The sequence below is a fragment of the Stigmatopora nigra genome, chromosome 21, assembly GCF_051989575.1.
Source record: "Stigmatopora nigra isolate UIUO_SnigA chromosome 21, RoL_Snig_1.1, whole genome shotgun sequence".
NCBI lineage: Eukaryota > Metazoa > Chordata > Actinopteri > Syngnathiformes > Syngnathidae > Stigmatopora > Stigmatopora nigra.
Genome location: NC_135528.1, coordinates 3764720 through 3790554, shown reverse-complemented (window position 1 = coordinate 3790554; position 25835 = coordinate 3764720). Strand labels below are relative to the sequence as shown.

Sequence of the window (25835 nt, the reverse complement as noted above, 5' to 3'; positions counted from 1 at the left end):
CTTTTAATATTTATCTGCTGCCAACCCTCCCACTTCAACGTCTACGAGTGATTATTTTTTGCAGTGTTTAAAAAAGAGCCATTTTTAAATTGACCCTGAAAATACCCTAGTAGTCCACATCATTTCCCCTCGCCTTAACTTTGACACCCACGCTACCCAAACCTTTTTCTTTCCCCAGTAAATATAAAACCCGCACAATCTGGCACCGTCAATAAATAGACCCGCCGTCGTCTCGCCTCCCCGTTTCGGCAGACAGGTGATTAATAAACATTAAACAATCCCTCCTCTCGCAAACACACCGGAATCTTCTTGACGGGAAGAGCGGCATATGTTTGCCCGCGGGCGCGTACGCCGAGATGTAGAGCGGCCCTGCTGAGTGTCAGATAGAGGGAGGCGGAGCGGTGGGGGGGGGGGGTTCTAGGGGGGGCTAGTTTTTTGTGTGAGAGCGTCGCGGAGGTTAGGAGTAATAAGAGAGAGAGAGAGGGGGAAGAGATAAGGATGGAATAGTGTTTGGTGGTCCAGGTGACTCACAAACAGATGGGGCTTATTGGACACGGGGGGGTCATGCCTCGGCTTGTGCCCACCCAGGTATTGTGTTCAAGGCTGCAGATGGAGCCCAAACCTCGGGAGTCTCGTTTTGGAATGCTGTAGTCTCCCCGTGTTCCAAATTTTTACTCGGAAAAGTTAGAGCTGGAATGAGGTAGCTGTCGTTGATGGATTGTACTTTTGTGGAAGTGAAAGTTTCAGGGGTGGGAGTTTATTCAGGACTGTAAATTTAACCTGTGGGTGGGTAGGTTTATATTTTAGGAATAAACTTCAAAGAGATGAGGGATGCATAAGATTAATAGATGTGATTGTGAGTGCTAAGGGTTTTCTGTTTCTGACTGGCGACCAGTCTAGGGTGCCGTTCACCTTTTCGGCTGAGATAGGCTTTAGCACCCCACGTCCCTGACAAGGATAATTGTTGTTTATAATTAGTAAGTGAAAAAATGTTTATAATTGGAAAAGAAAAATTTCAAAACCATTATGAAAAAACAGTTTAAAGATAAAAAAAAGAAAATATAGAAAACGTAGAAAAAATACAAATTTTAATGTGAATTTAAGAGCATTAGGATTTTAAATATACTATTTAAATAATGAATCCATGTCATTGCTAAAATGGTTGCCCACAATAAGGAACAAAGCGTTTTAAGCATGTGACCAACAAGAAAAAATTGTGGTGCTTTTTTCTTTTTTTAATAATATATTACATTTATACTGTAATACAATAACAACAGTAATAACATTAATAATTACCATCCACACAAAGTACAAAAAGATTTTTGCTCATCACTTCTATACACAATACAGAGAAAGCCCAGTTGTTGAATTTGAGCTGCACAAATTATTTTCAATGCTTTCCGTTGTCCACTTAAAAGCAAACATGCCACTTCTCCTGAGAGCAAAAATGTTGACGCCTCCGATATGGCTTTTGGGAGCAAAAAAAACAAAACAAAAATCCACTTCCCCGACACATGATTTTGAAAAACAAAGAATACTGCCATAAGTAGTAGGAGTTGATCCCGATGTGGATGCTAGTGAAAAGAGGTCCGTTTGAAGTCGCAAACGTGCTTTTTTTTGTCCAAAGTTCTGCACCTATTTGCGATGTTTCATCTCCTTGTCATGGTGACTTTTGCCACCGCCGTCTGCTTTGTCCAGCATTTTGACGGCTTCCATCAGGTAGCTCTGGAAAGCGGACAGCGCGGCGCAGATGGCCGGGGTGCCGAAGCCGTGGGTCAGCAGGCTGAAGTGGGTGAGGTTGCCCTGAAGGCTGGGCTCCAAACACGGCGTAGGTCGGCTGCCTCCCAGTGGGGAGCGGTCTTGGGACATTAGGTCCACAAACTCCTTGCAGATCTCCCTGGAGATTTATAAGCTTTAGTCAAGCACCAAAAATGTTGTCTTGATGAGCAAATGGCGATTAATCGCAAAGACTCGCGATTATTTGCTCTCAAAAGCTCTAATCAATGGGTTGGATTTCGCTAGTTTCAGAACAACTACTCTAATTATTCAATAATTGCGATTAATCGATTAATCTGTTGAGTAACATTGGGAATAGCCTAATTTTGGATTGGATAACTTTTCATCCCGTGTTTGAGTTGCATTGACTGCATTGGAATATATAGATTAATTTTAAAAGGACTCATCTGTCAAATGCATATCATAGTTTAACTTTTCTGCAGATTAATCTATCATGAACTCATTCGCTGCCAATGTTTCAAGCATTGATAGCATTAGAATTGAAAGATTATTCACCAGATTAGATTTAAGGCATCAAGGTATTGAAATATAATCATTTGGCAGTGAATGAGTTCATGATAGATTAATCTGTGGGACAAATTTTCCCTTTTATCAAATGGGAAAATTGCAATTAATTTGATTTGGTGAATAATCTTTCAATTCTGAGTTAATGATAGATTAATCTTCAGAAAAGTTATACAATAATGTGCATTTGACAGTTCATAATGAGTCATTTTGAGATCAATCTATGTATTCGAAAGCAGTCAATGTAACTAAAACACAATCTTTGGTAGAACAATTTTGCAAATTGTTAGAGTTTTGGTTAAATTATCTTTGAATTCTGACACCACTGGTTCACTTGGCTGTGAGTGATAGATTAATCGGTGCTATGAATTTGTGTCATGATAGATTAAACTGTAGAACACATTTGGGGAATTACTAAATTCAATTTAGTAACAAGTCAAATCTTTTTACAATTCATCTAATTTAGCCAAATCTTATATTTCCTCAACTATTTATCATTAGTTCATTCACTAATGATGTTTCATTGTCATTAATAGTTGCGGAAATTCAATTTAATCATCTGAATTTGATCGATTAATCTATTGCGTGAATATATGGTGAATCTATCAATTCTAATACCCTTAACGGCACTGAAATGCATCAAATAATGTTTACTCGTCCTTGTGAAAATAGATTGGACGCCGTCGACAACAGGCCGTGAAACTCACTTGGTGGCGAGTAGCATGCTGCGCCGCGTGTGGAGCTGATCGGGCTCGCTTTGCCTGCACAGGTACTCGGCGGCGGCTCTGGCCGGGAACTCGGTCTCGCACACGTAACCGAAATCCCTGGCCAGATGGACGGCCTCGCCTAAATGAAACGTCACGCTTTAGTCACGGAGAAAATGCACTTAAGAGTGCCGGGCGCCGTACCTTCCACTAGGGATGTCAGCAGCGTGACGTTAGCGGCCTTGCGGCGCCCGGCGGGCAGGTTGAGGCCAATCTTCTCCAGACGCTCTCTCAGACAGCGCCCACCATTCTTGGACTTGGCCCTGAGGGCGAAGGGAAGACAGAAAGCCGTTTTTAGCAAACGCTCCGATCTATCCGCGTTACAACGTGACTGGCGTCCATTCCCTCCTTGATAGCCCCCCCTTTTTGCGTGAAGCTATGACACATAGCATTGGAGAAAGAAACTTTCCCTTTAGATCCTTTTAATGAGGCAAATCCATGAGTTTTATTTCCTGCCTTCAGGCCCCGACTTCATTAAACCACTGCTTTCTCTTGTGATTTTAGTCCCATGACCCATTTTGGGTCCTCGAGCTCTGACCTCACACTTACTTTGTGAGAGTGCTTTTAGTCGGAAGACATCCTCAAAGCGCTCCGGACGGACTTGGTAGACACGTGGGCTTTCAAATCTGTCGGTGCGAGTCGCTAACATGAGAAATTGCCTCAAGTGCTGGAGTGGGAGTCGCTTGGTGGTCATGAAAAGCCAATGATTCAATCCAATTCAGAAGTTTTATTATGACCGTCGAGCATTTTAACTAGGGCTGTTGACGAGTTAATTGCAACATTTGTTTGTAATTACTTGGCACTAAAAGATCAGCTTTCATTGTTTTTTTCCCCAGTTGAAATCAAATGGATGTGTGGCGATGTCAATGGTAGGCAGTGAATTAATCATGATTAATCTCAATGATTGATTTAACAAGACATCAAATTACACTGCCCTGGATAACTGCTCTAAGCAAATGAATAGCAACTATTGATTGTCATTTGTAATGAATCCTTATTGAATTATTCAATGAAACAATGAATTGTGATTTTTTTTCAATTGACCAAAGTTTTTGACACAAACCATTTGCATTAGTCCAAAAAAATCTCAACGTGTTACGATTAATCATGATTAATCTTCATTGGCGAAAGAAGTACTGTGTTCATCTGCTAAAAACATATACAAAAGTCAGTTTTCCTTTCTAGTGTATTCCCTACTATAGATGTCCAATCCATTTGGACTCTGAGGTCTGTCAGCCATCATTCCATCACAGTCAGTTGCACTAAAAGTTGACCTTTGACACATGTTTTGAGCTCACCTGCGAAGGACTCCACCCAGCAAGGAGGCATTGAGGCACTCGGGCGGAGAGAGTCGCCGTTGCACCTCCCCAACGGTGACCTTGTACTTGGAGGTGGAGCTGAGCAGCGACAGGCGACCCGGTACCGAACAGAAGACCTCGGCAGGATTGGACACGGCACCCATCCCTAACCCGTCCTTGCCCAGAGACAAAGCAGACAAGACCGAACCATTCAGCTTGGATGGGATGGGAACTGGAAGAAAAAGACAAAGTGGAAAAAGGTATTTATTTACACTGCAGCGGTACCTTGGCACAAATTAGCAGTTCATTTCACTATTTAGTTTCATACATACACAACAGTCACTTATTATATTAAATAGCTAATATTACCATAGCATTTCATTACGCTGACTTTATCAACAATTTCAATCATGTTTTTTTTTTAACTACTATACATGGTTTAATCCACTGGATAACATTACCACCACTAGGCGTCCAATCCCAATCCAATGGAACTGAAACGTGAACATTCATGGCCAGCCTTCCCAATTTAGACTTAAATAGTATCACAGTTTAAAAATTTAAATACATTTAGAGATAATTTTAATTGCCAACAATTTACCCCAAAAAATCACCTGCCCTATTTTGAGGTCTCAACTATTTTGTGTGTTTGTGTTGAATGAATGCAACATCCTTTTTGTATTTGTATTGTTTACTACACTTATGCCATATTTTACCCCTACATGGAAAACTATTCAATGCATTGTCAATATTATTTTTCTTGCATTATTATTATTTATTTCCACCGGCTTCCACCTTTCTCAACTTTTCTAACTGTCCCAGAGCATCCTCTAATCCCCCCACACAAAAAACCCACCCAAAACCAAAACCCTCCCTATTCAATATCGGCAATATTAACACACCAGCCCTTCCAATTCCCCCCCCCCCACTGCTTTTATCATCCCATTTTTTTCTTCCTTGCCCCACTTCTCTATCCTGTCCTCTCTTTCTCTCATATGACCATGAACAGTTCATTAAGAATGTGTGCCTTTGGGCTGAAGTCTGCAGCTGAGTATTAGAGGACTTCTTGACTTCAAATGAAATCGCAAAACAGAATTATTTATAGTGTGTATGTGTGTGTGTGCGCTTGTGTGTGTCAGAGTGCCATTACCAAACACAAAAAAGCCCTTCAGCATGTATAGCACCATCATATAGGTGCACATACACACACACACATATGGAACTTACCTTTTTTAATGACAGAGTGGTCCAGGATGCCCAAGGCTGATCCTTCCTCCATCCCCTGTCAGACACAAAGTCACTATCATTAATACAATGGCCTTATAACACACTCCAAAATATAAAAATGCATGTCATTGTACGACGGCTGGCAGTGAATGATCACGTTTCCGTTTTTTTTTGGCAGGGCTTGAAGTTCAATCTATTTGAATGGGATCATGCGCTATCGCAATTAATGACTAAAAATGGTTGTGTTTAATTCTTGGACACTAGTGACACTGTTTGGGCTCGGAAAGTATACTTTATAGTATGTCAAAAACTTTGGAGGAAAATGTGGTTTAATGTCGCGTGGGATGAATTATATGCACTTAGAATTAATCATAATTAGTTGATAACAAATTTATTTATGTATTTATTTAACACTAATGCAAATATTGACCGAAATTGACCCTTAAAATAGACTATTACAAACTTTGGCCAAGTCGAGGGAAAAAAATGTCTCGATGAATGAGAATGAGATGAACCCAACAGTTTTGCTCCTCAAAATAATTTCTTTAAGACAAGTCCCTAAAATGTTCTTTTTTTTAACCACCAATGAAAAAAATTGAGAACAATTAAGATTAATCGTGATTAATGACTAATAAATGTTGCAATTAAATCATTGACAATCCTGATGCCAATATTTTGGTCCTGCAAAAAATATGTTCAAACTTTTTCTTAAGTAGAAAAAGAACTGCTACAATAAATCAACTGTCAACATTTGAGATTAATTGCGATTAATGGGAAACATGTAGAGATGTATTAATGAATATTTTTTCTTTCTACAAGGTAAGTTGTATTTTAAGGGGAGTAATGTATTTTATCTAATTCACCACCATTGATGCGATAGGCGACCAATCAATTTGGACCGATATAATTGGCATAGTGTTTTATTTTTTCTTATTGATCCCAGTGAATAAATTCATAATTATACGTCCTAATCTAGTGCTACTTGATCAATAATCAAAAACACTTTGGTTTTGCAAAAATGAATGGTATCTTTTATGTCCTTAACTGATTGCATTTAGAAAATATCATTTAAAAGGTTTTGTGGTTTTCCAAAATTTGTGCATTAAATTCATAATGTTAACAGTGAAGTAAAAAGTACTCAATGCATTCAATGACCATATACAAAAGCAACACTTTTATCTGATAATCGTCTGTAAAATTGAATCTGGCATGCATTAATGAAAAAAATAATAATAAGAAAGGAGTCATCTTGACGTTACTTTGACTTAAGCGAATCGCTGCATTCATGAACATGAAAAGGCGTCTCTATTGTGTTGCTTTCAAAGTGCAACACGTCGTCAATGAATCAAATAGAGGCGCTTGGCCTCCGTTTAGCAGCCTCACCCACCTCACCCATCTCCCCTTGTCGTCTCTTTGCGCTATAAATGAGCGTGCACATCCATTAGTTGCGGTAAACATGCGCGTCTGCAGCTGCACCTGCTGCATGCGTACTCGCGGGGGAAGTTGACGCCCCCCACAATTGCTCAATAAAAAAGGCCAAGAAAGATGAAAAGGGGTTTTTATAAAGGGGTGGGGGGTCACTTTGTTTTTGTTAGATGGGAGAAAAAATATTGGAGGAAAAAACAAGGGGATTTAGTTTTTTTTTTAATGGGAGCGTCGATTTTGAGATTATTGAGCAGTGAGAAATGGGAAAATGTGCAAAATAGTAAAAGTTTAAGCGAAAATGTAATGGCAGAACTATGTTTGTAAAGTGTCAAATAATCATTATTTTAGCTCACAATTAGTGGAAATTAGTATCATGTTTTTGCTACTGTGCATTTAAGATGACATTTTATTCTCAAGTGAACATTTTTGTGTGTATTGAACTCGAAATTGCACAATTGTTTGCGTTCATAATAATAGATCATTTTTAATATAAATTACAAAGTTCCTGAATATGATTTTAAAGTGAGTTGTAATGGTAATATAGATGACCTGAATTTCCTGAATCTGATTTTAAAGTGGAAAAAAAATTATCCAACTGTCCAAAATGTTTTAAATATAACAGTATTTTTCCCCTTGAAACACATTTACTGCAAAAAAAGCAGATGCTTTTACATTAATTTGGAATAATACCACTTACGCACTGTTATAAATGAATGTTGCTCTGCCATAGAAGGTAATGGACGTCCATTTCATCTAAACTGGGAAGGGCTGGTCAACACCATCCCTCCCAGTTCAAATGGATTGGACGTCGATCGCCGTCAATGGCACTGAAATCTGGTATTAATAATTTTGCAGTTTCATGTAATTTTTAAATCTATTTTTTTTCTGTCATTTGGGCAACTTGGGATGTCAAATTAGTCTTAGAAAAAAGCTCACCTGGAGCTCGTCCAGGCCGTGATGTCCCAAATGCATCCCGAGGGGTCCCTCCCCGAGAGCGGCTGCCCCTTCCCCGAGCCCGTGCAGTAGGCGTGGGACGGCCGCTGCTGCTGCCGCCGCCGCGGCCGCCGCGTAGTCCCTCCGGGGGTCGAGCCCCAGCGCCCGGTGCGTTTGCGAAAGCAGCCCCGCCTCGTCCGAGCGCGACCTCTGCGAGTGCCAGGCGGCTTGGGGGTGCTGGTGGAGGGAGTTGATGGAGGTGTATTGCTCCGACAGGTGGGAGTAGGCCGAGTCTTGGCTCTGCGAGTAGGATAGCGACGACTGCGGGTACGGGGGAGGGAAGTAGGGCGGCTGGAAGTCGGCTGCCGGCGTGTGGCACAGCGGCGGAGCCGACGAGTAGGCCGCCTGGTTCAGGCTGGAAAGCTGCGATAGGCGGCCGCTCGGAGACGAGCTGCTTAGCCCGTCTGCGCGATCCTAAAACAAAACAAAAACACAACTTGCAATGAAATTACACCCACTAATAATGTAGAAAACGCTTATTGGTACTGGGTTTGGGTTGTCACTTGCTATTTTTAACATTTATTGGGGGGCAAATCTGGTCTCATTTTTTTTCTTTTGAATGAAGGGTCCATGTTTAAATAAGTAAAAAAAAAACACTCTGAGCTAGTTTTATTTTGTTTTTAAATAATCTGGTTGTCTTTTGTTTTCTTGTAAAACAATCATGTTGGCATTGGTTACTGTTGACAGTGCTGGACGTCCAATGCATTTTGACAGATAGTGATTTTTTTTTATCATAGATTGGACGTCCAACCCTGTCAGTAGCACAGAAACGTAAGACAGTCTTCCCCTTTTAAAAGAATTGGTTGTCTATTGATGTGGAGACCAAAATGCTATTTTGAATTTTTTTTTGACCTGGGGCAACAAGAAGAGGGTATTTTTGTTTCATTCATTTTAATTTCATTATAAAATAATGACTGAAATGAAAATCATTTCTTATTATCGACAGAAATAGTCACTTGCTTGATTAAAGGTTTAGTATTTTTATTCCATTTATATAGAAGAATCAACTTTTATATTAGCTGTTTCTGAAAGGTTAAAATATTAGCATGTAATGAAAAATGAACGAAAAGGATATGACTTATTAAACATTGTTTTTTGGTAAATATATAATTTTAAAAAACTAATTTGATATAAGAAAACTTAGGTCTATTTTGTATTCCTCTCCAAAATATGAGTCAAAAACGACAATTGAAAAGCTAAATAATTCTGTTCCAACAGAATTGTTGCTTATAATGTCATTTCTGTGGGTGTCAAAAGTTGGTCACTCTATTTAATCCACTCAATTTAAACTCACACACATCCTGACAAAATTGGATTTTTTACAGCTGGGTCAGCAAGATCAATATGCTCCATATTTGAGGCAGACATCCTGTGACACTACTATATCCAACATTTTTAAATGTAAAAATCCAGTTCACATTTGATCATTATGATGATAAACAATCCACTTCTCCCCATTTACATCTATTCCAGAACAAAATAATCCCATAGATACTTCTTAAGAAACCCCATCAAAGTTAAATTTCAAGAAAAATATTTTACAAAAATCCAACTCACCATCGCCGAATAAGTGTGAATTAACATCTGGACCAAATCCGAATTAAAAAAAATAAAAATAAGCCAAGCCCTAGACCTGGCAAGTGATGGCCAAAATTGTCCAAATGTTAATCCGGCTTGGTTTCAAGCGTCCATGAATGAACTGAATGCTTTATTGACTTTTTCTCCTTGTGCAAAAAAACAAAAACAAAAAAACCACGCGCACGCGCACGCAAACATCGACGGAGGCGTGGATGCTCTCCATGAAGGCACTACTTATAGCTTTGCTGCAGCTGCTAGAATAAGGGGAGGGGTCGAGAGGGTCCATTTCTCTTAAAGAGATACTATATTCTTGGAATTAGTGCATTCCCACACACTTTTCAAATTCAAAAAAAATCTACATTTCTTGCATGGTAAAAAGTTTTCCATTCATTTTTTTAACTCAGATAATTGAAGTCATGTTTTTTTTTTTTTTGGAATCTTTTTAAAATTAAATTCAACACTACTAATATATAAATATAATGAAATAATCTATTCAGATACCTGCATGGCATCCGTCTTGTTCCGGGCCTTCCACAGCATACTGAAGGGGTTAATTTTGTTTTATTAATTAAAAAAAGGAGTGATGATGGGTGAAGAGGTGAACGAGAAGTGAGTTAGTGTGTCACACCGTGCACGGGTTTGTAGGGGAGGACAGAAGAGGGAGTAGGAGGGCACCTCTGAAAAGAAAAGAAAGAGGGCGGGAGGTGGTGGGAGAAGTATTTTTTTTCTAGATTGATAGAAACTTTTTTTTTTTTAATCTTTTGAAGTGATTTACCAAGTGCGGATACAATGGTGCCCTCTAGTGGAACGTGAAAGATTTGCTGCTCACCTGCAGTCCACTCATATTCCACTTTAAAGGTTGAAATATTTTAGGTGGTCATTTGCATAGATGGTGATGGATGATGGCGATTAATCATGTTTTGAATTAATTGCGATTAGAGGTGAGCTTGACAAAGTTTAACCCTTTCATGCAGAGATGATTTTAAAAAATATGTATATATATAGCACTGTCAATGGCATAATAGGTTCAATAGTATTTAAACTTGTGTTGCTATGGCGCGTAACCAGTGTTTATTTTTATTCATATGAACTATTTATTATTTAAAATTATAATATGTTATGTAATTATAAAAACATATTTTTTGAATGACCGACAAGTCGCTTGCCCTATAAAGGGCTGAAGGTATAAAAAAGCCAAAATAGACCATTTAAAATACTTGAACACCGGTGTCACAACGCCACCTTGTGGTGCAGAGAGAATCTACTTTGGTTACAAAACTGAACACACTGCCAACAAGTTTTAATATGTAAGAAAATAACGTTTTATTATATTTTGACATCACTCAACAGTGAAAATTTCATTTTAACTCGACGACTTTCTTTAAATTCTTCATATTACTTAAAGCTCCTTTCTCTTGCCTCTTCATGACGTCTCCAATTTCTTGTTTTGCAGGACGACTTTGACTGGCCAGCGCGCACAGTGCTTCCTCTAGCGCCTCCTGCGTGTGTCGATCTGGTAGTGTACTGCATCCAGCTAGCACACCCAACGTATTCCGCAACCAACCTTCTTCTCTAGCTAACTCGGCGCTCCACGGTTGAGAACGGAAGCAACTAGCCAGAGCTTGCACAGACAACCTCCACAACTCGGCCGCTTCGTCCCAGTTTTCTTCCCAGGCGGGGCTCAACTTGAGCGGACCTGGGTTATCCGCGGGTTCCTCCAGAGCGCTGTGGAGGAAGCGAAGGGCGGTGGATAGGAAGCGGCGAGGACCGGATTCATCTGAACCTGCGGGGTTAAAAAGGTCAGTGAAAGTTTCTGAGGTGAAGGTTTAGTCATTGCACAGTTTTTTATTACCTGTCTGAGTGGTTTTGAGTCTTCTAATCATCAAACCCAGTGTGCAGTAATTAGCCGCCAGGACGAGTAGTTTTGGTTTATGTACCAAAACTGGAAGGGCTTCACTTAGATGATTTTCCAATGTTCGGAAGCATTGATCTTTCCTAGAAAATACATCATTTGTTTTAAGTACATCTTATTTTGTTATTAATTATTAGTGTTTTTTTTGTCTAGTAATATTTCAAGGCACATATCTTAGTCCAAATTGAATGGAGGTCTATTGTTGCCAATGAGTTGAATTTGGTAAACAACAACATTTTTGCATTATTTTGTATTTTGTTGGCAAATATCAAATAGTTGAATTACCCGACTCTTTCAGGCTCTGTGACTGCAAAGTTGAGAAGAACTGAGCAGGCCGTCTCCATGCTGGGGTCTTTCGGAGAGGACCCCCCGCTTTTCCCCTTCACAGTCGTAAACCCGTGCGACAGGTATTGTAATAACAAAGTAGGTGTATCCAGCGTGAGAAGAACTTTTCTTGGACCTTCTTCAGCTGACAGGTGACATAAAGCGGGTAGAAGATACCTGAAAAGAAAAAAAATGTTTTTAAAAAAAACAAACTGAAAATGAGGCATATATAGTTTTGTAACCGTACCTGAACGCCTCATTCCCAGTCCACATTTCGCAATCTTGCACTGACATTTTATCCATCCAACCGCCGAGCCCTGCATCAGATTTCTCAACCAGGAAATGACTTCGCGAGTAGTCAATCAGCAAGGGTATAAGCGAGGTCACTTCCTCCTTAAGACAAGAAGTCTCCTCAGCTAGCCAGGAACACAAGCAGCGAAAGGTAGCGAAGAGAAACGGGTCACCATAACGACTCGGGTCCACCTGTGAAAAGTTTCAGATGAAGTGTAAGTTTCCTAGGTGAGTGTTCATTCACCCGAGTCGATATCTGACCTGTTGCAGGTGGTACACGAGTGCCGAAAAAGCCTCCTCCAGTACATTCAGGACCTGCCTACTCTGCTGCAACGTTAAGGTGGAAACTGCGTTCTGATTGGGCAGAAGAGGCGGACTACAGGCTTGCTCGATGGCCGCTTCCATGATCCGGTAACAACCGGTGAGTGTGTCTTTTAAATCTTGGCTTAAATCAGTCCCGGGCGGTTCTTCTAAACCCATTCGGACCTCCACGCAAGCCCGGTTCACTAGTAAACAGCAGAACTTGGGGGGTCCGGCTAGTTCCCACCCGCATAAATCGAGCAAACATGCACTGAGGACTAAAACTGGGCCGATTTGTTTTGGAGTTAGCTTAGCTTGCACCACGGGTCGAAGGGCCCCCCACATACGGGTCACGGCTTCCCTCAGAACCTCCTTTTCAACCTCCACTCCCCCCGGAGGCAAAATGTTGACCAACTGCGAGCAGAACCGCAGCTTGTTTAGGTCTTTGGACTCTAAGAAATCTTTGGATAACTTTACTAGCAAAGTTAGCAAAACATCAGAGTGCTTGCGCCAGGCTTTATCTTTGGTTTTTCCTGAAAGGAGGCAAATTAGCAAGGGAAGTCCCATCTTCTGGCTCAAGGTTTGGTTCTGTTCCAACACCTGACAGAGAATTGGAACGGCGCCTCTGTTAAGGAGGTGCTCGGGACCTTTAGTTTGGGCGCAGATGGCCGTTAGAACTTGGTAGCAGTCTGCCACCACAGCCTCGTCGCTCATACTTTTTCCATTTGGCTCACTTTGTCCAGTTCCAGCTACTGTTTGAGGGTGTATGGGTTCACGAGCTAAAATATCCAGGAGTAGCGGAACCGTGGCTAGTAGTTGGGGCTTCGAAGCCATGTCCGGATCGGTGCTCAGGGCAGACAGGAGAGCCGTACCCAAGGAAATGAGCTCGTGGGGAGGCAAAGCGGTATCCCCGCTTCCTTTAGCCGCTGTCACCAACAAGCGTGCTGGAAGGTTGAGACCTACTGCCTCAAAGATGCGCCGCAAAGTGGGTTTGTCCAGTTGGGAAGCTGGGCACAAACGGGTGATCTGAGAATGAAAAACAGAGAAACAAAGATCAAATTTGAAGTTAGATTTTGGGATGGGGGGGGGGGATATATTGTTTTGGTTCTCCCAGTCCTTAAATGTCCAAAGAGCAACATCTAATCAATTTGAAATAGCAGCATTGCAAAATTAGGATAGCAAATCCCTCGATGAATCACAAAATTATTCAACAATCTATCATAAATAGTATATTTTAGAGATGCAAACCTACCAAAAGAAGGGCAGCCAAAGTTTGGCTATCATTCTTAGCATGGGTGAGAGCATGGAGGCATCTCTCCAACACTTGTCTCTTAGCATCCGTCAAACCAGTCTCTGCATCTGGACCACCTTCAATTTCTCCATCTGGTGGCTCCCCCACTGGGGTGAGCCGATCGCTCGTATCGATTACTTTACCGTCAGCCATCATAGTTTCACTGTGTCAAAACGTGTCAAAGAGATAGTACTTTGAAGGAATTCTGGTTAACGGACTACAAACACGAGACTAGAAAAATCCATCCACGGCGTAAAAACCTGTTCCCACGGTGTTAAACCTGTTCGTTAAGGTTATCGTGATGAAGACGGAAAAGAAAGTATTTGTTTACAATATCTTAGACTAGTTCCTTGTGCAATTTCTCGTGACCTGGCGCCAGATAAAGGCTGTCAAAATAAATATAACATTAGCCAATGGCAATGCTTAGGTACAAGCATCTCACCAATCAAATTTCCGTTTGTTGGGGAGTGGCGCAGCCATTTTGGTCCATTTCACAACGTTGGTGAAGCGAAATCACGACAATTATTCATACATATCTCCCCAGGCCGTTTGTTGAGGTTATTGACTCATATTTTTTTATTTTGGCAAGAATTTAAAAAAGGTGAGTTATAATATTTCGAATTTTGCTTTTGGCTGTGTTTATCATGTTGCGCACACCGGAAGTATAATTCATTATAGCTGTCCTTCAATAACCACTCAAGTGTAAACAATTCAAATGTTAAAGTTATATGTTTTCTATAGCATGAAAATTATTGTCTATACATGTTTAACCTTTGTATTTTTGTTCAATAATAACTTGTGTTCATTCGTGCTTGAAACGTTCAAAACACTCGCTTGTTATCTTGTTTTGAAAAGACCACCGGAAAATCATATTTATCTCTGAAATGACTTGCCGGTGATTATTGCTGCTGTGACTAGCAACTGAAGGGGCATGAACGGTAGTGACCCAATTTACTGTACTGTGAGTGACAATGAGGATTTAACACACCAAGTAGAGGACGAGTGACGAATTCAAATGTCTTTTTAACCAGGTGGCGTGAACTGCATTTTTTTGTAAACCGACGTGCAGATCCCGTGGACACAGCATGTAAATAAGTCATAGAAATGCCAGCAGCTGTTAGGCTCAAGGTGCCTTAAAGGAGCCCGGAAAAACAGGTATTCACTCTTACTACTATGTATACACTACTACGGGATGTGGTGCGTTTAAGTGAGCCAGTGGATGTGGTAGATTATCCTATCAGAGGTTTATAATAGCGTATTAATGCAATGGACTCGTCAAGCTGAAGTAATCGGCCTTGAATGCGACAACCTGTTATCATGGGCTACCTGAAATATGAAATCATGTATTGTCTTGACTGGATAATGTCTTTCCAATGTGAATTTAAATATTTTAAACTGGGAAAACTGGTGGTAAATGTTTGGATGTTTCAGCGTCGAGGCAGTCAATGAGTTAAACATCTAAATGTAAAGAAAATATTTTTTGTGATATTATATTCCATTAATTAATTAGATTGGAGGGCTGCATACATACGAATATTTACTAATCCATAATAAATACATATTTCCCTTTTTTAAATAAAATATTTTACATAAGATATCTATTTAAAAATACTGCTTTTCTTCTATATCTCATAATCATCATCATCATGATGCAAAATACATCATTGAAAAGTAAATAATCAATGATTGCAAGGCCATTTTTTAACATTGCACCACTAAAATGACTACAATACATAAAGTAATCACGTTTTGATTTATTCATCTGTTTGAATGTTTTTTTTTCCAACAGACTCAAGTACTTGTGTGTGGGAGGTTCATGAATGTGCTTTTTCATCAGTCAAGTAGGATGAGGAAAGTGTGATAAAGTAGAGATCTGCCCCATTTGTCTTTTTGGTCTCAGAGAGATTCTCCAGAGAAAAGGAGCCATTTAGAAACATCTCCCAGCTGTCATCAACACAGGTGAGCTAGTTACCTTCAACTGCGGGGCATGTTGACAGTCTTACTCAATCTCGAGGCATATACCAACAAACGTTGAACTCAATCTGTTGTTCCCACACACTTTTTTCCCCCTAAATTTTGACTTTTCTTTGCTTCCAGGGTTTTTAACGTCTGACGACGCCACTATGCCGCAACGCTCGTCCTTCCGATCATCCGCAAGCATCTCCATTTCCCTCGGCTCGGCGCCTTGAAAGGTAAACAGCCAAATTCACTTGTTAAACAGGTGCAACTTTGGTGTTGCAACATTTTTGAGTGTGTCACAAGATGTGAATGGAAGCTTTTAGCTAATGGGTTGTTATATGGTTTACTTGCTGTAATTCCTATAAGCAAAAATATTTCAATAGAGTATTTTTCTTTATTTTTTAGGTGTTTTTAAAATGTCTCCTTCATACCTCCTCACTTGGAGTTTACCACACCTCCTTTTGCTACCGTTGACGCACCTCCTGCTTTTGGCTCCTACCACAGGTAACATAAGCTCTGTTAACTCATTCACTGCCATTGACATGATTAGATGTCAAATCCATTTACGCTAGGATGCCTGGCAATCAGATATTCATAGATTAACTGCAATATTAGATTAATTGCAAAATACAATTACAGATTTATTGCCATCAGCCAATACATTTGGATTGGCAATGTAAGAGTTAATGCTGATTGTTGAGATGTTTTCTCAGTTTGAGTGTTTTTATAGTGTATACCATTGTAAAACCACTTTTTTAAAATAAAAGGCATTTATAGTCTAGGAACTGATAACAAATTGACATCTGCTCCTGTTAAATTATTTGCCATCAATACTGGAGTTACTCAAGGTGTGTCTTTATCCTCTTTGCTGCTTTTTAAACTGTTTATTTTGTCGAATCATCACATACAGAATCGTGGGCTATAGTCTGTGGGTATTGAGAAGGGAGCGGGGGTGGGGGGGGGTCTACAATGGGGAAACTGAACAATAAAGGCTCTGTGTGTTGAGGGTACGTAGAATGGACAAGAGGTGGGGTGACTCAACCGAGGCCAACAGGGTCTTTGATTAAACAATAGTTTTTTTAGAGCAAACCATGGTTTTGATGTGCAAAATCAATTTTGATTTTCTTTCAGAAATTTTTTTTATATATACTGACATCCCAAAATTCTGTTTGTTATTTCTGAAGAGGCTTATTCTCAAAATGAGCAACTTTAAGTTTATTACATTTGCATGTAATCACCCAAAACTGTTTGTTTTGAGTGATTATTGCATAATGTGCTAGTGCTTTTTTTCAGGTTGAAAAAAAACACATTTTCTCACTCAACTGCTGACAGAGCAGATTGCTAGCTCTGTTTATGTCCGCTTTTCTAAGAAATATTCACGATATTTATGCCTTGCAGGTGAATCGGCTGAGATGTGCCACGTCACCGGTGGGGTTTTGGGGCTCCACTGGACCAATGTGGTTGGCCTGGGTTGGTTCCCCTTGGCGGATGGGCGAGGGGGTCCCACCTGCTGGGAGACTTGCTGCCTGAGGCCCAGTTGCCACGCCGTGTGGAGCCACGGCGGGCGATGTGTACTTCTGACATGCTCACTACCAGGCGGATGCCCCATTATGTATGTGCCACAACCAGATCAAGATTTTTTGGGACTTCTTCAGATTCTAAGCAAGGTGATTGTCATTTTGGATTATACAAGGAAATAGGTGTCCAATTCATGTTTTTGTTTTGTTCTTTTTCAAGGGTTCCGGCTCAAAAAGAGGGAGGAGCGCCCGTCAAGCAGAACAGGAGGAACAAAAACAGCAACAGCCTCGCATGGTAATTACTGCAAATTACTGTTTTTGTTGTAACTCTGTAGTTGACTTTGACGGCAAAATGTGTCAGATTCAATCCATTTGTTGATCAAGAAATTTTGGGCCTCTTAATATTCACAAACTGACAATTTTTAAGCAAAATAAGACTAAAATGTTTTATTATAGATTTTAACAGGAAAAAGCATAACCGGTAAATTGCCTTCTATTCTTTTTTTTTTAATTTTGCTTTACATTATTACTTATTTTAACATTTTATTTAAACCATTTGAACAAATGTGCACTCCCCACTTCAAATGGACACAATTGGACATCTATAGGCAAAAGAGTTACTTTATAGCCCCCCAAAAAACAATTTTAAATCTGGGCTAATACTAATTGAGCAAAAATATTGATTTTGTGGCTCTTTAGGAGAACTCCAACATTGATCCAGCTCAGCCAGCTCTATCTTCCCCCAACCCAAGTAGTCTTCCACAATTATCCCAAAAGAACCTCACTCTTAAAAGAGACAAAATCGACACCTCTCAACACAACTCCAGCATTCCCAACGACGCGGCGTCCAATCACAGTGAAGACACCACTCCCGCGACAACCACCGTCAGCGCACCTCCGACGCAATCCGGTAAGATTTTTTTTTTGTCCAATTTTGAAAGGTTGCAGCCAATATTTGATTTCGATGCTAGTGAGGGAGCTGGTGGTGTCGGCGGGCGAGAGCGTGGAAGTCACGTTGCCGAGCAACTCAGTGGAGCTCAACGCCTTTGTGGTGCCGCCGCCTCCGCCAGGTAAGTCGGTTAAATATGATTTTCAGCAGAATCCGTTTGGAACTTGGCGTCTTTCCTGGCAGATACAAAATATGCATTTGACTGGAGGCTAATAACGCACCCCAAAGATTATAGCGGGGAGATGGAAGGGAAGCACAGCACGACCCTCAAGCTCAGCAAGGTATGGGTGAATAATGTTTTCAATTTAAAAAAACAAGCCAAAATTGAAGAAAATATGAGTATCTTATCATTTTTTTTCCAGCTAACTGTTGGTTTGTACGAGTTTGAGGTGACGGTGGATGGGGGAGGAGCCCACGGGGAAGGTTATGTCAACGTAACAGTCAAACCAGGTAATGTGCATTTTTTCCCAGCTGTAAGACATACCAGTAAAAAAAAATAGTTTTCCTATTTTAATTCATTTTCAAATGAAAAAATGAGCTATTTTTCAAAATGTAACTATAAATTGTGATTATTTTCCAATTTGTAATCATTTCTATTTAAAAATAATCATCATGCTTTTTTTCCCCATAAAATGCAGTTAGTATCCTATTTTGTAATTTAAAAAGACATTTTAACATTTTTATATCCCCCCAAAATGGGCATTTCCTCTATTTAAAATTTTCCCTATATTTATAAAAAAATATTTGACCTAAAACTAAAATAAAAGTTAAAGGTTTTTCTTTAATGTTTAACCTCAATAAAACCTTTCACATAAAAAACACCCCAAAAACTTTTTTGTCATTGTCCAACAAGCCCCCCCCCCCAAAAGAACCTTAAAGAGATTAATATAAATCACAAATCCATTTGAAATAAGATCCCATTACGCTCTTGTTTTCCACCTGACAGAACCGCGAGTCAACAAGCTTCCCGCTGCCGTGGTTTCACCAAAGTTCCAGGAGATCTCCTTGCCGACCAGCTCGACGGTGATCGACGGCAGGCGTGAGTTTTCAATCAAAACGTGACTGCAAAAGCAACATTTTCTTTACAACAATATATTTTTGTATCATTAGAGAGCACAGATGATGACAAGGTGGTTTCGTGGCACTGGGAAGAAGTCAAAGGTCCCCTGAGGGAGGAGAAGGTGTCCGCCAATACGCCCGTCCTCACCCTCACCAACCTGGTTCCGGGGAACTATACCTTCAAGTAAGTACACGTCTATTAAAACCTTAAACTACATACAGTGATACTTTGAGATACGAGCTCACTGCGTTCCGGGACCGAGCTCGTGTGTCAAGTTACTTGTATCTCCAATCCGTTTTTCCCATTTAAAATAACTTAATGCAATAAATGCATATATATTTTGTTTAATGGTCTATCTTTTGCTAGTTTAACTGTGACCGACTCCGATGGTGCCCAAGACTCAACACAAGCCACCCTGTCTGTCAACAAAGCCAAGGATTACAAGCCCGTGGCCAATAGTGGACCCAACCAGGTCAACATTTTATCACTCGCTCACCATTTGGCGTGTATGAACGTCATTGTTTTTGTCAATGCAGGTCATCACCTTGCCACGGAACTCCATCACTCTGTATGGCAACGAGAGCACGGACGACCACGACTCGCTCGCCTATGAATGGTCGCTCAGCCCTGAGAGCAAAGATAAAGTAGTGGAGATGCAAGTGAGTCCTTGTCTTCCAATGAAGGCGGTAGATGTTCAATCCAATTTTGACAGTTATTATTTATTATTCATACGTTTTGAAATATGCCAAAAAAGTGGGGATAAAAATCAAATTATACTACTACATATTGAGAATTATTAGATAAAATAATGGAAAATGGGTATTAATAAAATTAGACTATTGTTTTCTGTATTTTAAATCAAAAATTAACTTCAGAAATGAGTAGTTTATCCAGAAATACCTTTAAAAATATTAAGACATTTTCAGTTTTTCTTTTGTCATTCCTTATATTTTTTAATTTAGGAGACTAATTCCATTCAAATATTTTTTTTAAATAAATAAACCTCGATTTGTGTTTTCCAGGGTGTGCGCACCCAAATCCTGCAACTGTCAGCCATGCAAGAGGGCGACTACACCTTCCAGCTCACTGTCACCGACTCTTCCGGACAACAAGACACATCCCACGTCACAGTTATCGTGCAACCGGGTAAAATTTTTTTAAAAAAAAACAGTCATGTCGGATCGTCAGATGCTGATCTCGTCATGATTGGTATTTTCTGTTATCTCTAGAAAACAACAAAGCACCCCAAGCAGACGCTGGCCCGGAGAAAGAACTCACGTTACCGGTTGATCGAACTATGCTGGATGGGAGTAAAAGCAGCGATGACCAAAAGATAGTCGAATATCACTGGAAACAAACCAAGTCAGTATATTCAGAAGTTGACCGTAGCATTGCTTTAACAGGTTGTGCGATATGTACTCTTTGAGATATAGTTTGTTCATTGGCTAATATCCCATTCCACTTTAAATGGTATGAACGTTAAGTGTTGTCAATGGCTACCATCCAGTAAATAACAGATACTTTGACATTGATAGTCTTTGAAAAATCGGTTGAGAAATAAAATAGGCTTAATTTCAATATCAATACCAATTGATGAGAATGTGGCCTCTACCAACATTGCCGCCCTGGGGACATTTTAGTTGTGGTCATGGGGAGTCTTTTCATACTTCTGCTGTCAAGATACCAATAACTTAACAGTCAGGTGAGTTAGTTTGCTCTTATTTATTATTGAAAGTTTTAAAAAATATCATAAATAACATGGTATGAGTACAGTGTTAGTCTTACGGCAAAACAAGGTAAATGTTTGCTCTGCATAGCAAATGAATTGTACGCCTACGCCCCTCAATTGCATCTTCCATGTCCAATTCCCAGAGGTCCGGATGGAGTCAAAATGGAGAATTCGGACGGCGCCGTCGCCACGGTGACGGGCCTCCAAGTTGGCACCTACGAGTTCACGCTGACGGTGACCGACGAACGGAAGCTGCAGAGTAGCGATGCCGTCACGGTGATCGTTAGAGAAGGTGCCCACATCAAATATGTTATAGTATAGTCTGGCCAGCCTTAAAAGAAATCATGACGCTGTGGTTGTTTTGAGCCAGAACTGGACCAGCCACCGGTAGCGCACGTGCTCTCAAGTCCGCCCATGACGCTGCCGGCTCGGACCGCCACCTTGGACGGTTCTCGCTCCACGGATGACAAAGGTGGGGTCACCTACCTGTGGACCAGAGATGACAGCAGTCCTGCCGCTGGGGTAAGAAGGCGGGTCACAACATATGTATATATACATATATATGTATATATGTATATATATATACATATATATTTACATATATACATATATACATATATACATATATATTGACATATATACATATATATACATATATATTTACATATATACATATATATATATATACATGTATATATACATATATATACACATATATACACATATACTCTTATATATATACACATAAACGTATATATACATATACCACATATACACATATATATATATACATATACACATATACACATATACTCATATATATACACATATATTTCAGCAACACGCTTATTTATTTATATATTTATTCATGTATTACTTATTAATTAACTTACTTATTACCGATCTATTTATGTCTAAAATGCCTTTCCTATTTCTGCATCCTCACCCTCTTGCTCCAGCGACAACAAAACTTCCCGAATACGGGATGAATAAAGTTATCCAATCCAATCTAATACATGGAAAAAAAATCCCACTGTCTTTCCAGGACGTGCTTAACAACTCAGACCACCAAGCCGTCTTATTTCTGGGAAACCTGGTGCAGGGCAAGTACAGCTTCACCCTGTCTGTCACTGATAGCAAAGGTCAAACCAGCACCGATAGTGGTGCCCTGGAGGTTAAAGCAGGTTCGTTGACCCCATAATATACTGCACACGCGCCCAAACCGATGACTTTTACCCTCTTCCCGTTAGACCCGTGGGAGCGAGAACAGGTGGAACTGATCTTGGAGGTCCCCGTTAACCAAGTGTCCCACCGTCAACGCGACATGTTGCTGCGGCAGGTCGGTGTCTTGCTAGGGGTCCTGGACGGCGACATCGTCGTCCGGGAAATCGGCGCATTCAACGAACACAGGTCAGAGACTTGGGAGGAGATCATTTATACAATTATAAAACTAAATGTAATTTAAATATTTTCCTTTTGCGGTGTTAGCACACGTTTAGTCTTCCTGGTGTCAGGCGGACCGGGGCGGCCTCCACTGTCGGGTCAAAGTGTCGCACTCAGCCTGCGCAACAAGTTGAGGAAACAGAAGAATGATTTTCTTATTTATAAAGCTCGGCGGGTGGACACCGTCGGTGAGAACAGACTGCTCTTCAGTGAAGGCAGGCTAGTTCACTGTCTTTTTAATTTTGTGTTTTTTTTCCCTCAGTGTGCCAGCTGAACTGTTCCAGTCACGGCGAGTGCGACTCATTCACAAGACGTTGCGTTTGTCAGCCATTTTGGATGGAGAATTTCATCAGGGCGCAGCTCGGCGATGCTGAAAGCAATTGCGGTAAATGACTTGACAACCACGTCCAATTCGTTTCATGCATATCTCATTATAGTCAAAGTAATGGATATTCTGGACTATAAATTGCACTTTTTTTCATAGTTCAATTTATATTCAGATTGGACTATTTTTTTCACTACTACTTTACTGTATAATGTTGTTTTTTTGTTTCTGATTAGTTAAAATATACTTTACCCCCAAAAATGTGACTTTTTCCCCCCTTTTATTGTGTTTTGTTGGGCTAGTGCGACTTATAGTACAAAAATATGTTACTTTTCTACTAGCCATGATAAGCTTTTATGAGTTATATTTACAGTGTATTTCAGTGTCATGGATGTCGTTCAAATAGATTAATCTTGCATTGATCAATTTTGTTTCAGAGTGGAGCGTCCTTTACGTGACGATTGCATCTTTTATGATTGTGGTCGCCATGGCGACGGTTGTCTGGGGTTGTGTGTGTTGCTGTGACAGGTGAGCACCACTTTTCGTGTCCTTTTCTGATCAATAATGAATAAGCGATCATGTTTTTTTTCGCCAGAAGAAAATTGGGGTTTCTTTTCCTCTGTTTTTAGACGTAAGAGCAAAGCCCGCCGGACCAAAAGCAGGTACAAAATGCTGGAAGCAGATGAGCAAGATGCGCTGGAGCTTCAACCGGCCAGAACAGGTGACCCAAAAGTTTTGCAAATCCATTATCAGATATAATGGAGAAATATTTTCATAGTTAATGAATCATTTAAAGATACCACTGACATAAGAATTGTCAAAATCCTCCTTTTTTGAGCCTCTTATCTATTTTATTGAGAAATAAAATAATCTCTTATTCTTTTTCTAAATTATATCAAAGGAAAACAAAATAGAAAGCACATTAGTTTCATTTTAAATAAAAACAACTAAAACCTCTTCTATTTTTATTTGGAAAAACAACAACAAAAAATGTCTATGCATTTATTTTTAAAAATATTTATTAAGAGGTTCAATTCATTTTGACTGGGAGGGCCACAACAAAATGTAAATCCAGCTCCATCAATATTAACCAATCAGATTCGAGAGGAAGAAAAGTGTTTTGATTGGGAAAACAAAAATAAACATGCATTAATTGCTTTCAAATTTTCTTGTATTATTTTAATCGATATTGTTCCATTTAAAAGAGAGAGAAAAACATTGGAGTTCCTTTTTTTTTAGATAAAAATTGTATAGCTTTTTCCCCCCAATTTTTTGAAAATCTCTTTTTCTAGGGCGCATGAAGCCAGTCCCCGCACCCACCTCCTCAGCCCTCATGCGCTCCGACTCGGACCTGGACAGCGACGAGGGTCGCGTGGGCTTTCCCTGGACGGAACAGGAGCGCGGTCACCTGCTCGGACCGCAAAACGGCACCCTGAGGAATGGCCAGGGTCCCATTAGAGCTAAGAAACACAGGGAAGAGCTGCTATAGCAAATGAGGTGACCCCTACCCACTCTCTTTTCCCCCCTCACTTCACTTGATGAACGCATGTTACACTGGAAAAACTGAGCCATGACGAAGGAAAATGCTCCCATTTTTGGGGGGGATATTATTATACTGTTATTTAACTTGAGACTAACAACCAGCAAGCCCTGTTTTTTTGTCGTCCGTTTCCCGGAAAATCAGAATTAACTCACTGATTTCACACTGTTACTGGTTTGAAAATCAAAATGCCGGCTGAAGAAAAATGATATTGATCATGAAAGCTGTACAGTGTGTGCGCCTGATTTTTATTTATTTTAGTTTGTTTTTTCTGGCTGATGTGCCAAATTGTCTTTCTTCAGAGTGTTGTAGAGTTACTATGCTGCTTTTATTTTGAAGATGAGACAAGAACGCCACTGGAATACAGATAAGAACTCCATGATGACTACTTTTAACAGGTGAATGAAGACTACTTTTTAACAATCTTCCTTCTGTGATCCATTGATGCACTTTTATTTTTTTTTGGAGAATCGGGCAGATTATTTTAATGATATTATTATACGTGTGCGACTGAAAATTTTGGCAGAATCTTGAAAAGGAGGAGCTTAAACCAAATGTTTTTCACGGACAAGTATTTTTATTTTTCGTTCAACTTATTGACTGCAAGAGAAGTCAAATTCATTTTGAATGGGAAAAGGCTGACCTCAATTTTCTGGGTTTAACTCATTGACCTTAATTTTGCGATCAATAGATTAATCTGTCCATTAAATTTGCGTTTTTTTTTTGTATCACATTGGTATTTAATAGATTAATTAAAAAAACACTGCAGTGACCTGAGTTTTTTAGAATCTCAGCAAATATAATCTGATGAAAAATTGATTTTTTTAGACCTCCTGTTCAAACGGATTGGATGTTTGTGATTGTCAATAGCGGGAAATTACTTTAAAGTTTATTACATTGTCAACCTAAACAAGGAGAAATTTACTTTAACAAAAGCATATGTATTTTTTTTGGATGACCAATATTGGTGCTTGAGCCAAGTTTTCTCCCACTTTGGTGATCACTTTGCATGCAGAATGTGAAACACATGAATTTGAATGTCAACCACTGTCACATTTTGGGTGCGTTTAGTAATGTGAAGCAATCGCTTAAACATCCAATTTTGAATCTGTCCGATGCAAAACTGAAGAAAACTGCCCTGATTCGACCATGACTCTGCAGGAGTCCACTGTGAAGATAACGGAAGAAATGGGATCTGAGATGAAGGGAATGTTACTTCAAATCTTTTAAATGAGGTTTAGAAGAGGATTATGCATGTCCTGTCCTGATACAAATGCATAATCTTGAAATTAGAATAAAGACTTCATATTGACCTCGATTTGATGAAGGTTTGTGATATGGGTTTGTGTTCCTCGGACTGGACAGCCAACCTGATTGGATCATGTCATATTTTGACTTTTATTAAACTATAATCTCCAAGGGACCCCCCCCCCCCCACACACACACACAATTAAAGTTATACTTAAAAAAGATGAATGTTTTTATTTAAGGCCAATTACTGACAAAAAATATTTACATTTATTTACAAGTATATTTTAACTGCTAACTACTATTTTGCAACACAGACTAGTTAGATGTTAAACCTACATGGATGCATAATTAAAATATG

At 39.8% G+C, this 25835-nt stretch overlaps 3 protein-coding genes across 7 annotated transcripts; 1 reads left to right on the top strand and 2 right to left on the bottom strand.

The window, feature by feature from the left end:
• Window positions 1-1071: 1071 nt before the first annotated feature.
• tfap2e (transcription factor AP-2 epsilon) lies at window positions 1072-10221 on the bottom strand. Of its 2 annotated transcripts, none has more exons than XM_077743928.1 (7): window positions 10088-10221; window positions 7952-8422; window positions 5591-5645; window positions 4364-4595; window positions 3210-3328; window positions 3009-3147; window positions 1072-1897 (listed from the first exon to the last, which is right to left on the bottom strand). In XM_077743928.1, exons 1-7 carry the CDS (start codon window positions 10124-10126, stop codon window positions 1636-1638), a joined length of 1317 nt encoding a protein of 438 aa, XP_077600054.1. In that variant the 5' UTR covers window positions 10127-10221; the 3' UTR covers window positions 1072-1635. The 2 variants fall into 2 exon arrangements, with proteins under 2 accessions (XP_077600054.1, XP_077600057.1); XM_077743931.1 differs by lacking the exon at window positions 10088-10221 and adding an exon at window positions 9566-9808.
• A 659-nt stretch (window positions 10222-10880) lies between these two features.
• Window positions 10881-14295, bottom strand: ncdn (neurochondrin). The gene is made up of 6 exons (XM_077743304.1): window positions 13666-14295; window positions 12375-13439; window positions 12070-12305; window positions 11784-11999; window positions 11439-11581; window positions 10881-11369 (listed from the first exon to the last, which is right to left on the bottom strand). Exons 1-6 carry the CDS (start codon window positions 13858-13860, stop codon window positions 10945-10947), a joined length of 2280 nt encoding a protein of 759 aa, XP_077599430.1. The 5' UTR covers window positions 13861-14295; the 3' UTR covers window positions 10881-10944.
• Window positions 14296-14554: 259 nt separating this feature from the next.
• Window positions 14555-25544, top strand: kiaa0319l (KIAA0319-like ortholog). 4 transcript variants are annotated; one of them, XM_077743301.1, is made up of 26 exons: window positions 14555-14665; window positions 14736-14859; window positions 15494-15663; window positions 15802-15896; window positions 16069-16167; window positions 17062-17330; window positions 17401-17475; window positions 17880-18090; window positions 18152-18250; window positions 18313-18410; window positions 18492-18579; window positions 19076-19168; window positions 19240-19372; window positions 19556-19661; window positions 19726-19848; window positions 20212-20335; window positions 20419-20551; window positions 21062-21210; window positions 21289-21440; window positions 21964-22102; window positions 22169-22328; window positions 22407-22549; window positions 22624-22746; window positions 23124-23214; window positions 23316-23407; window positions 23979-25544. In XM_077743301.1, exons 5-26 carry the CDS (start codon window positions 16080-16082, stop codon window positions 24173-24175), a joined length of 2886 nt encoding a protein of 961 aa, XP_077599427.1. In that variant the 5' UTR covers window positions 14555-14665; window positions 14736-14859; window positions 15494-15663; window positions 15802-15896; window positions 16069-16079; the 3' UTR covers window positions 24176-25544. The 4 variants fall into 4 exon arrangements, with proteins under 4 accessions (XP_077599427.1, XP_077599429.1, XP_077599426.1 ...); XM_077743302.1 differs by having other exon boundaries at window positions 14621-14642; XM_077743303.1 differs by having other exon boundaries at window positions 14577-14859; window positions 15605-15663.
• The last annotated feature ends 291 nt before the right edge of the window (window positions 25545-25835 follow it).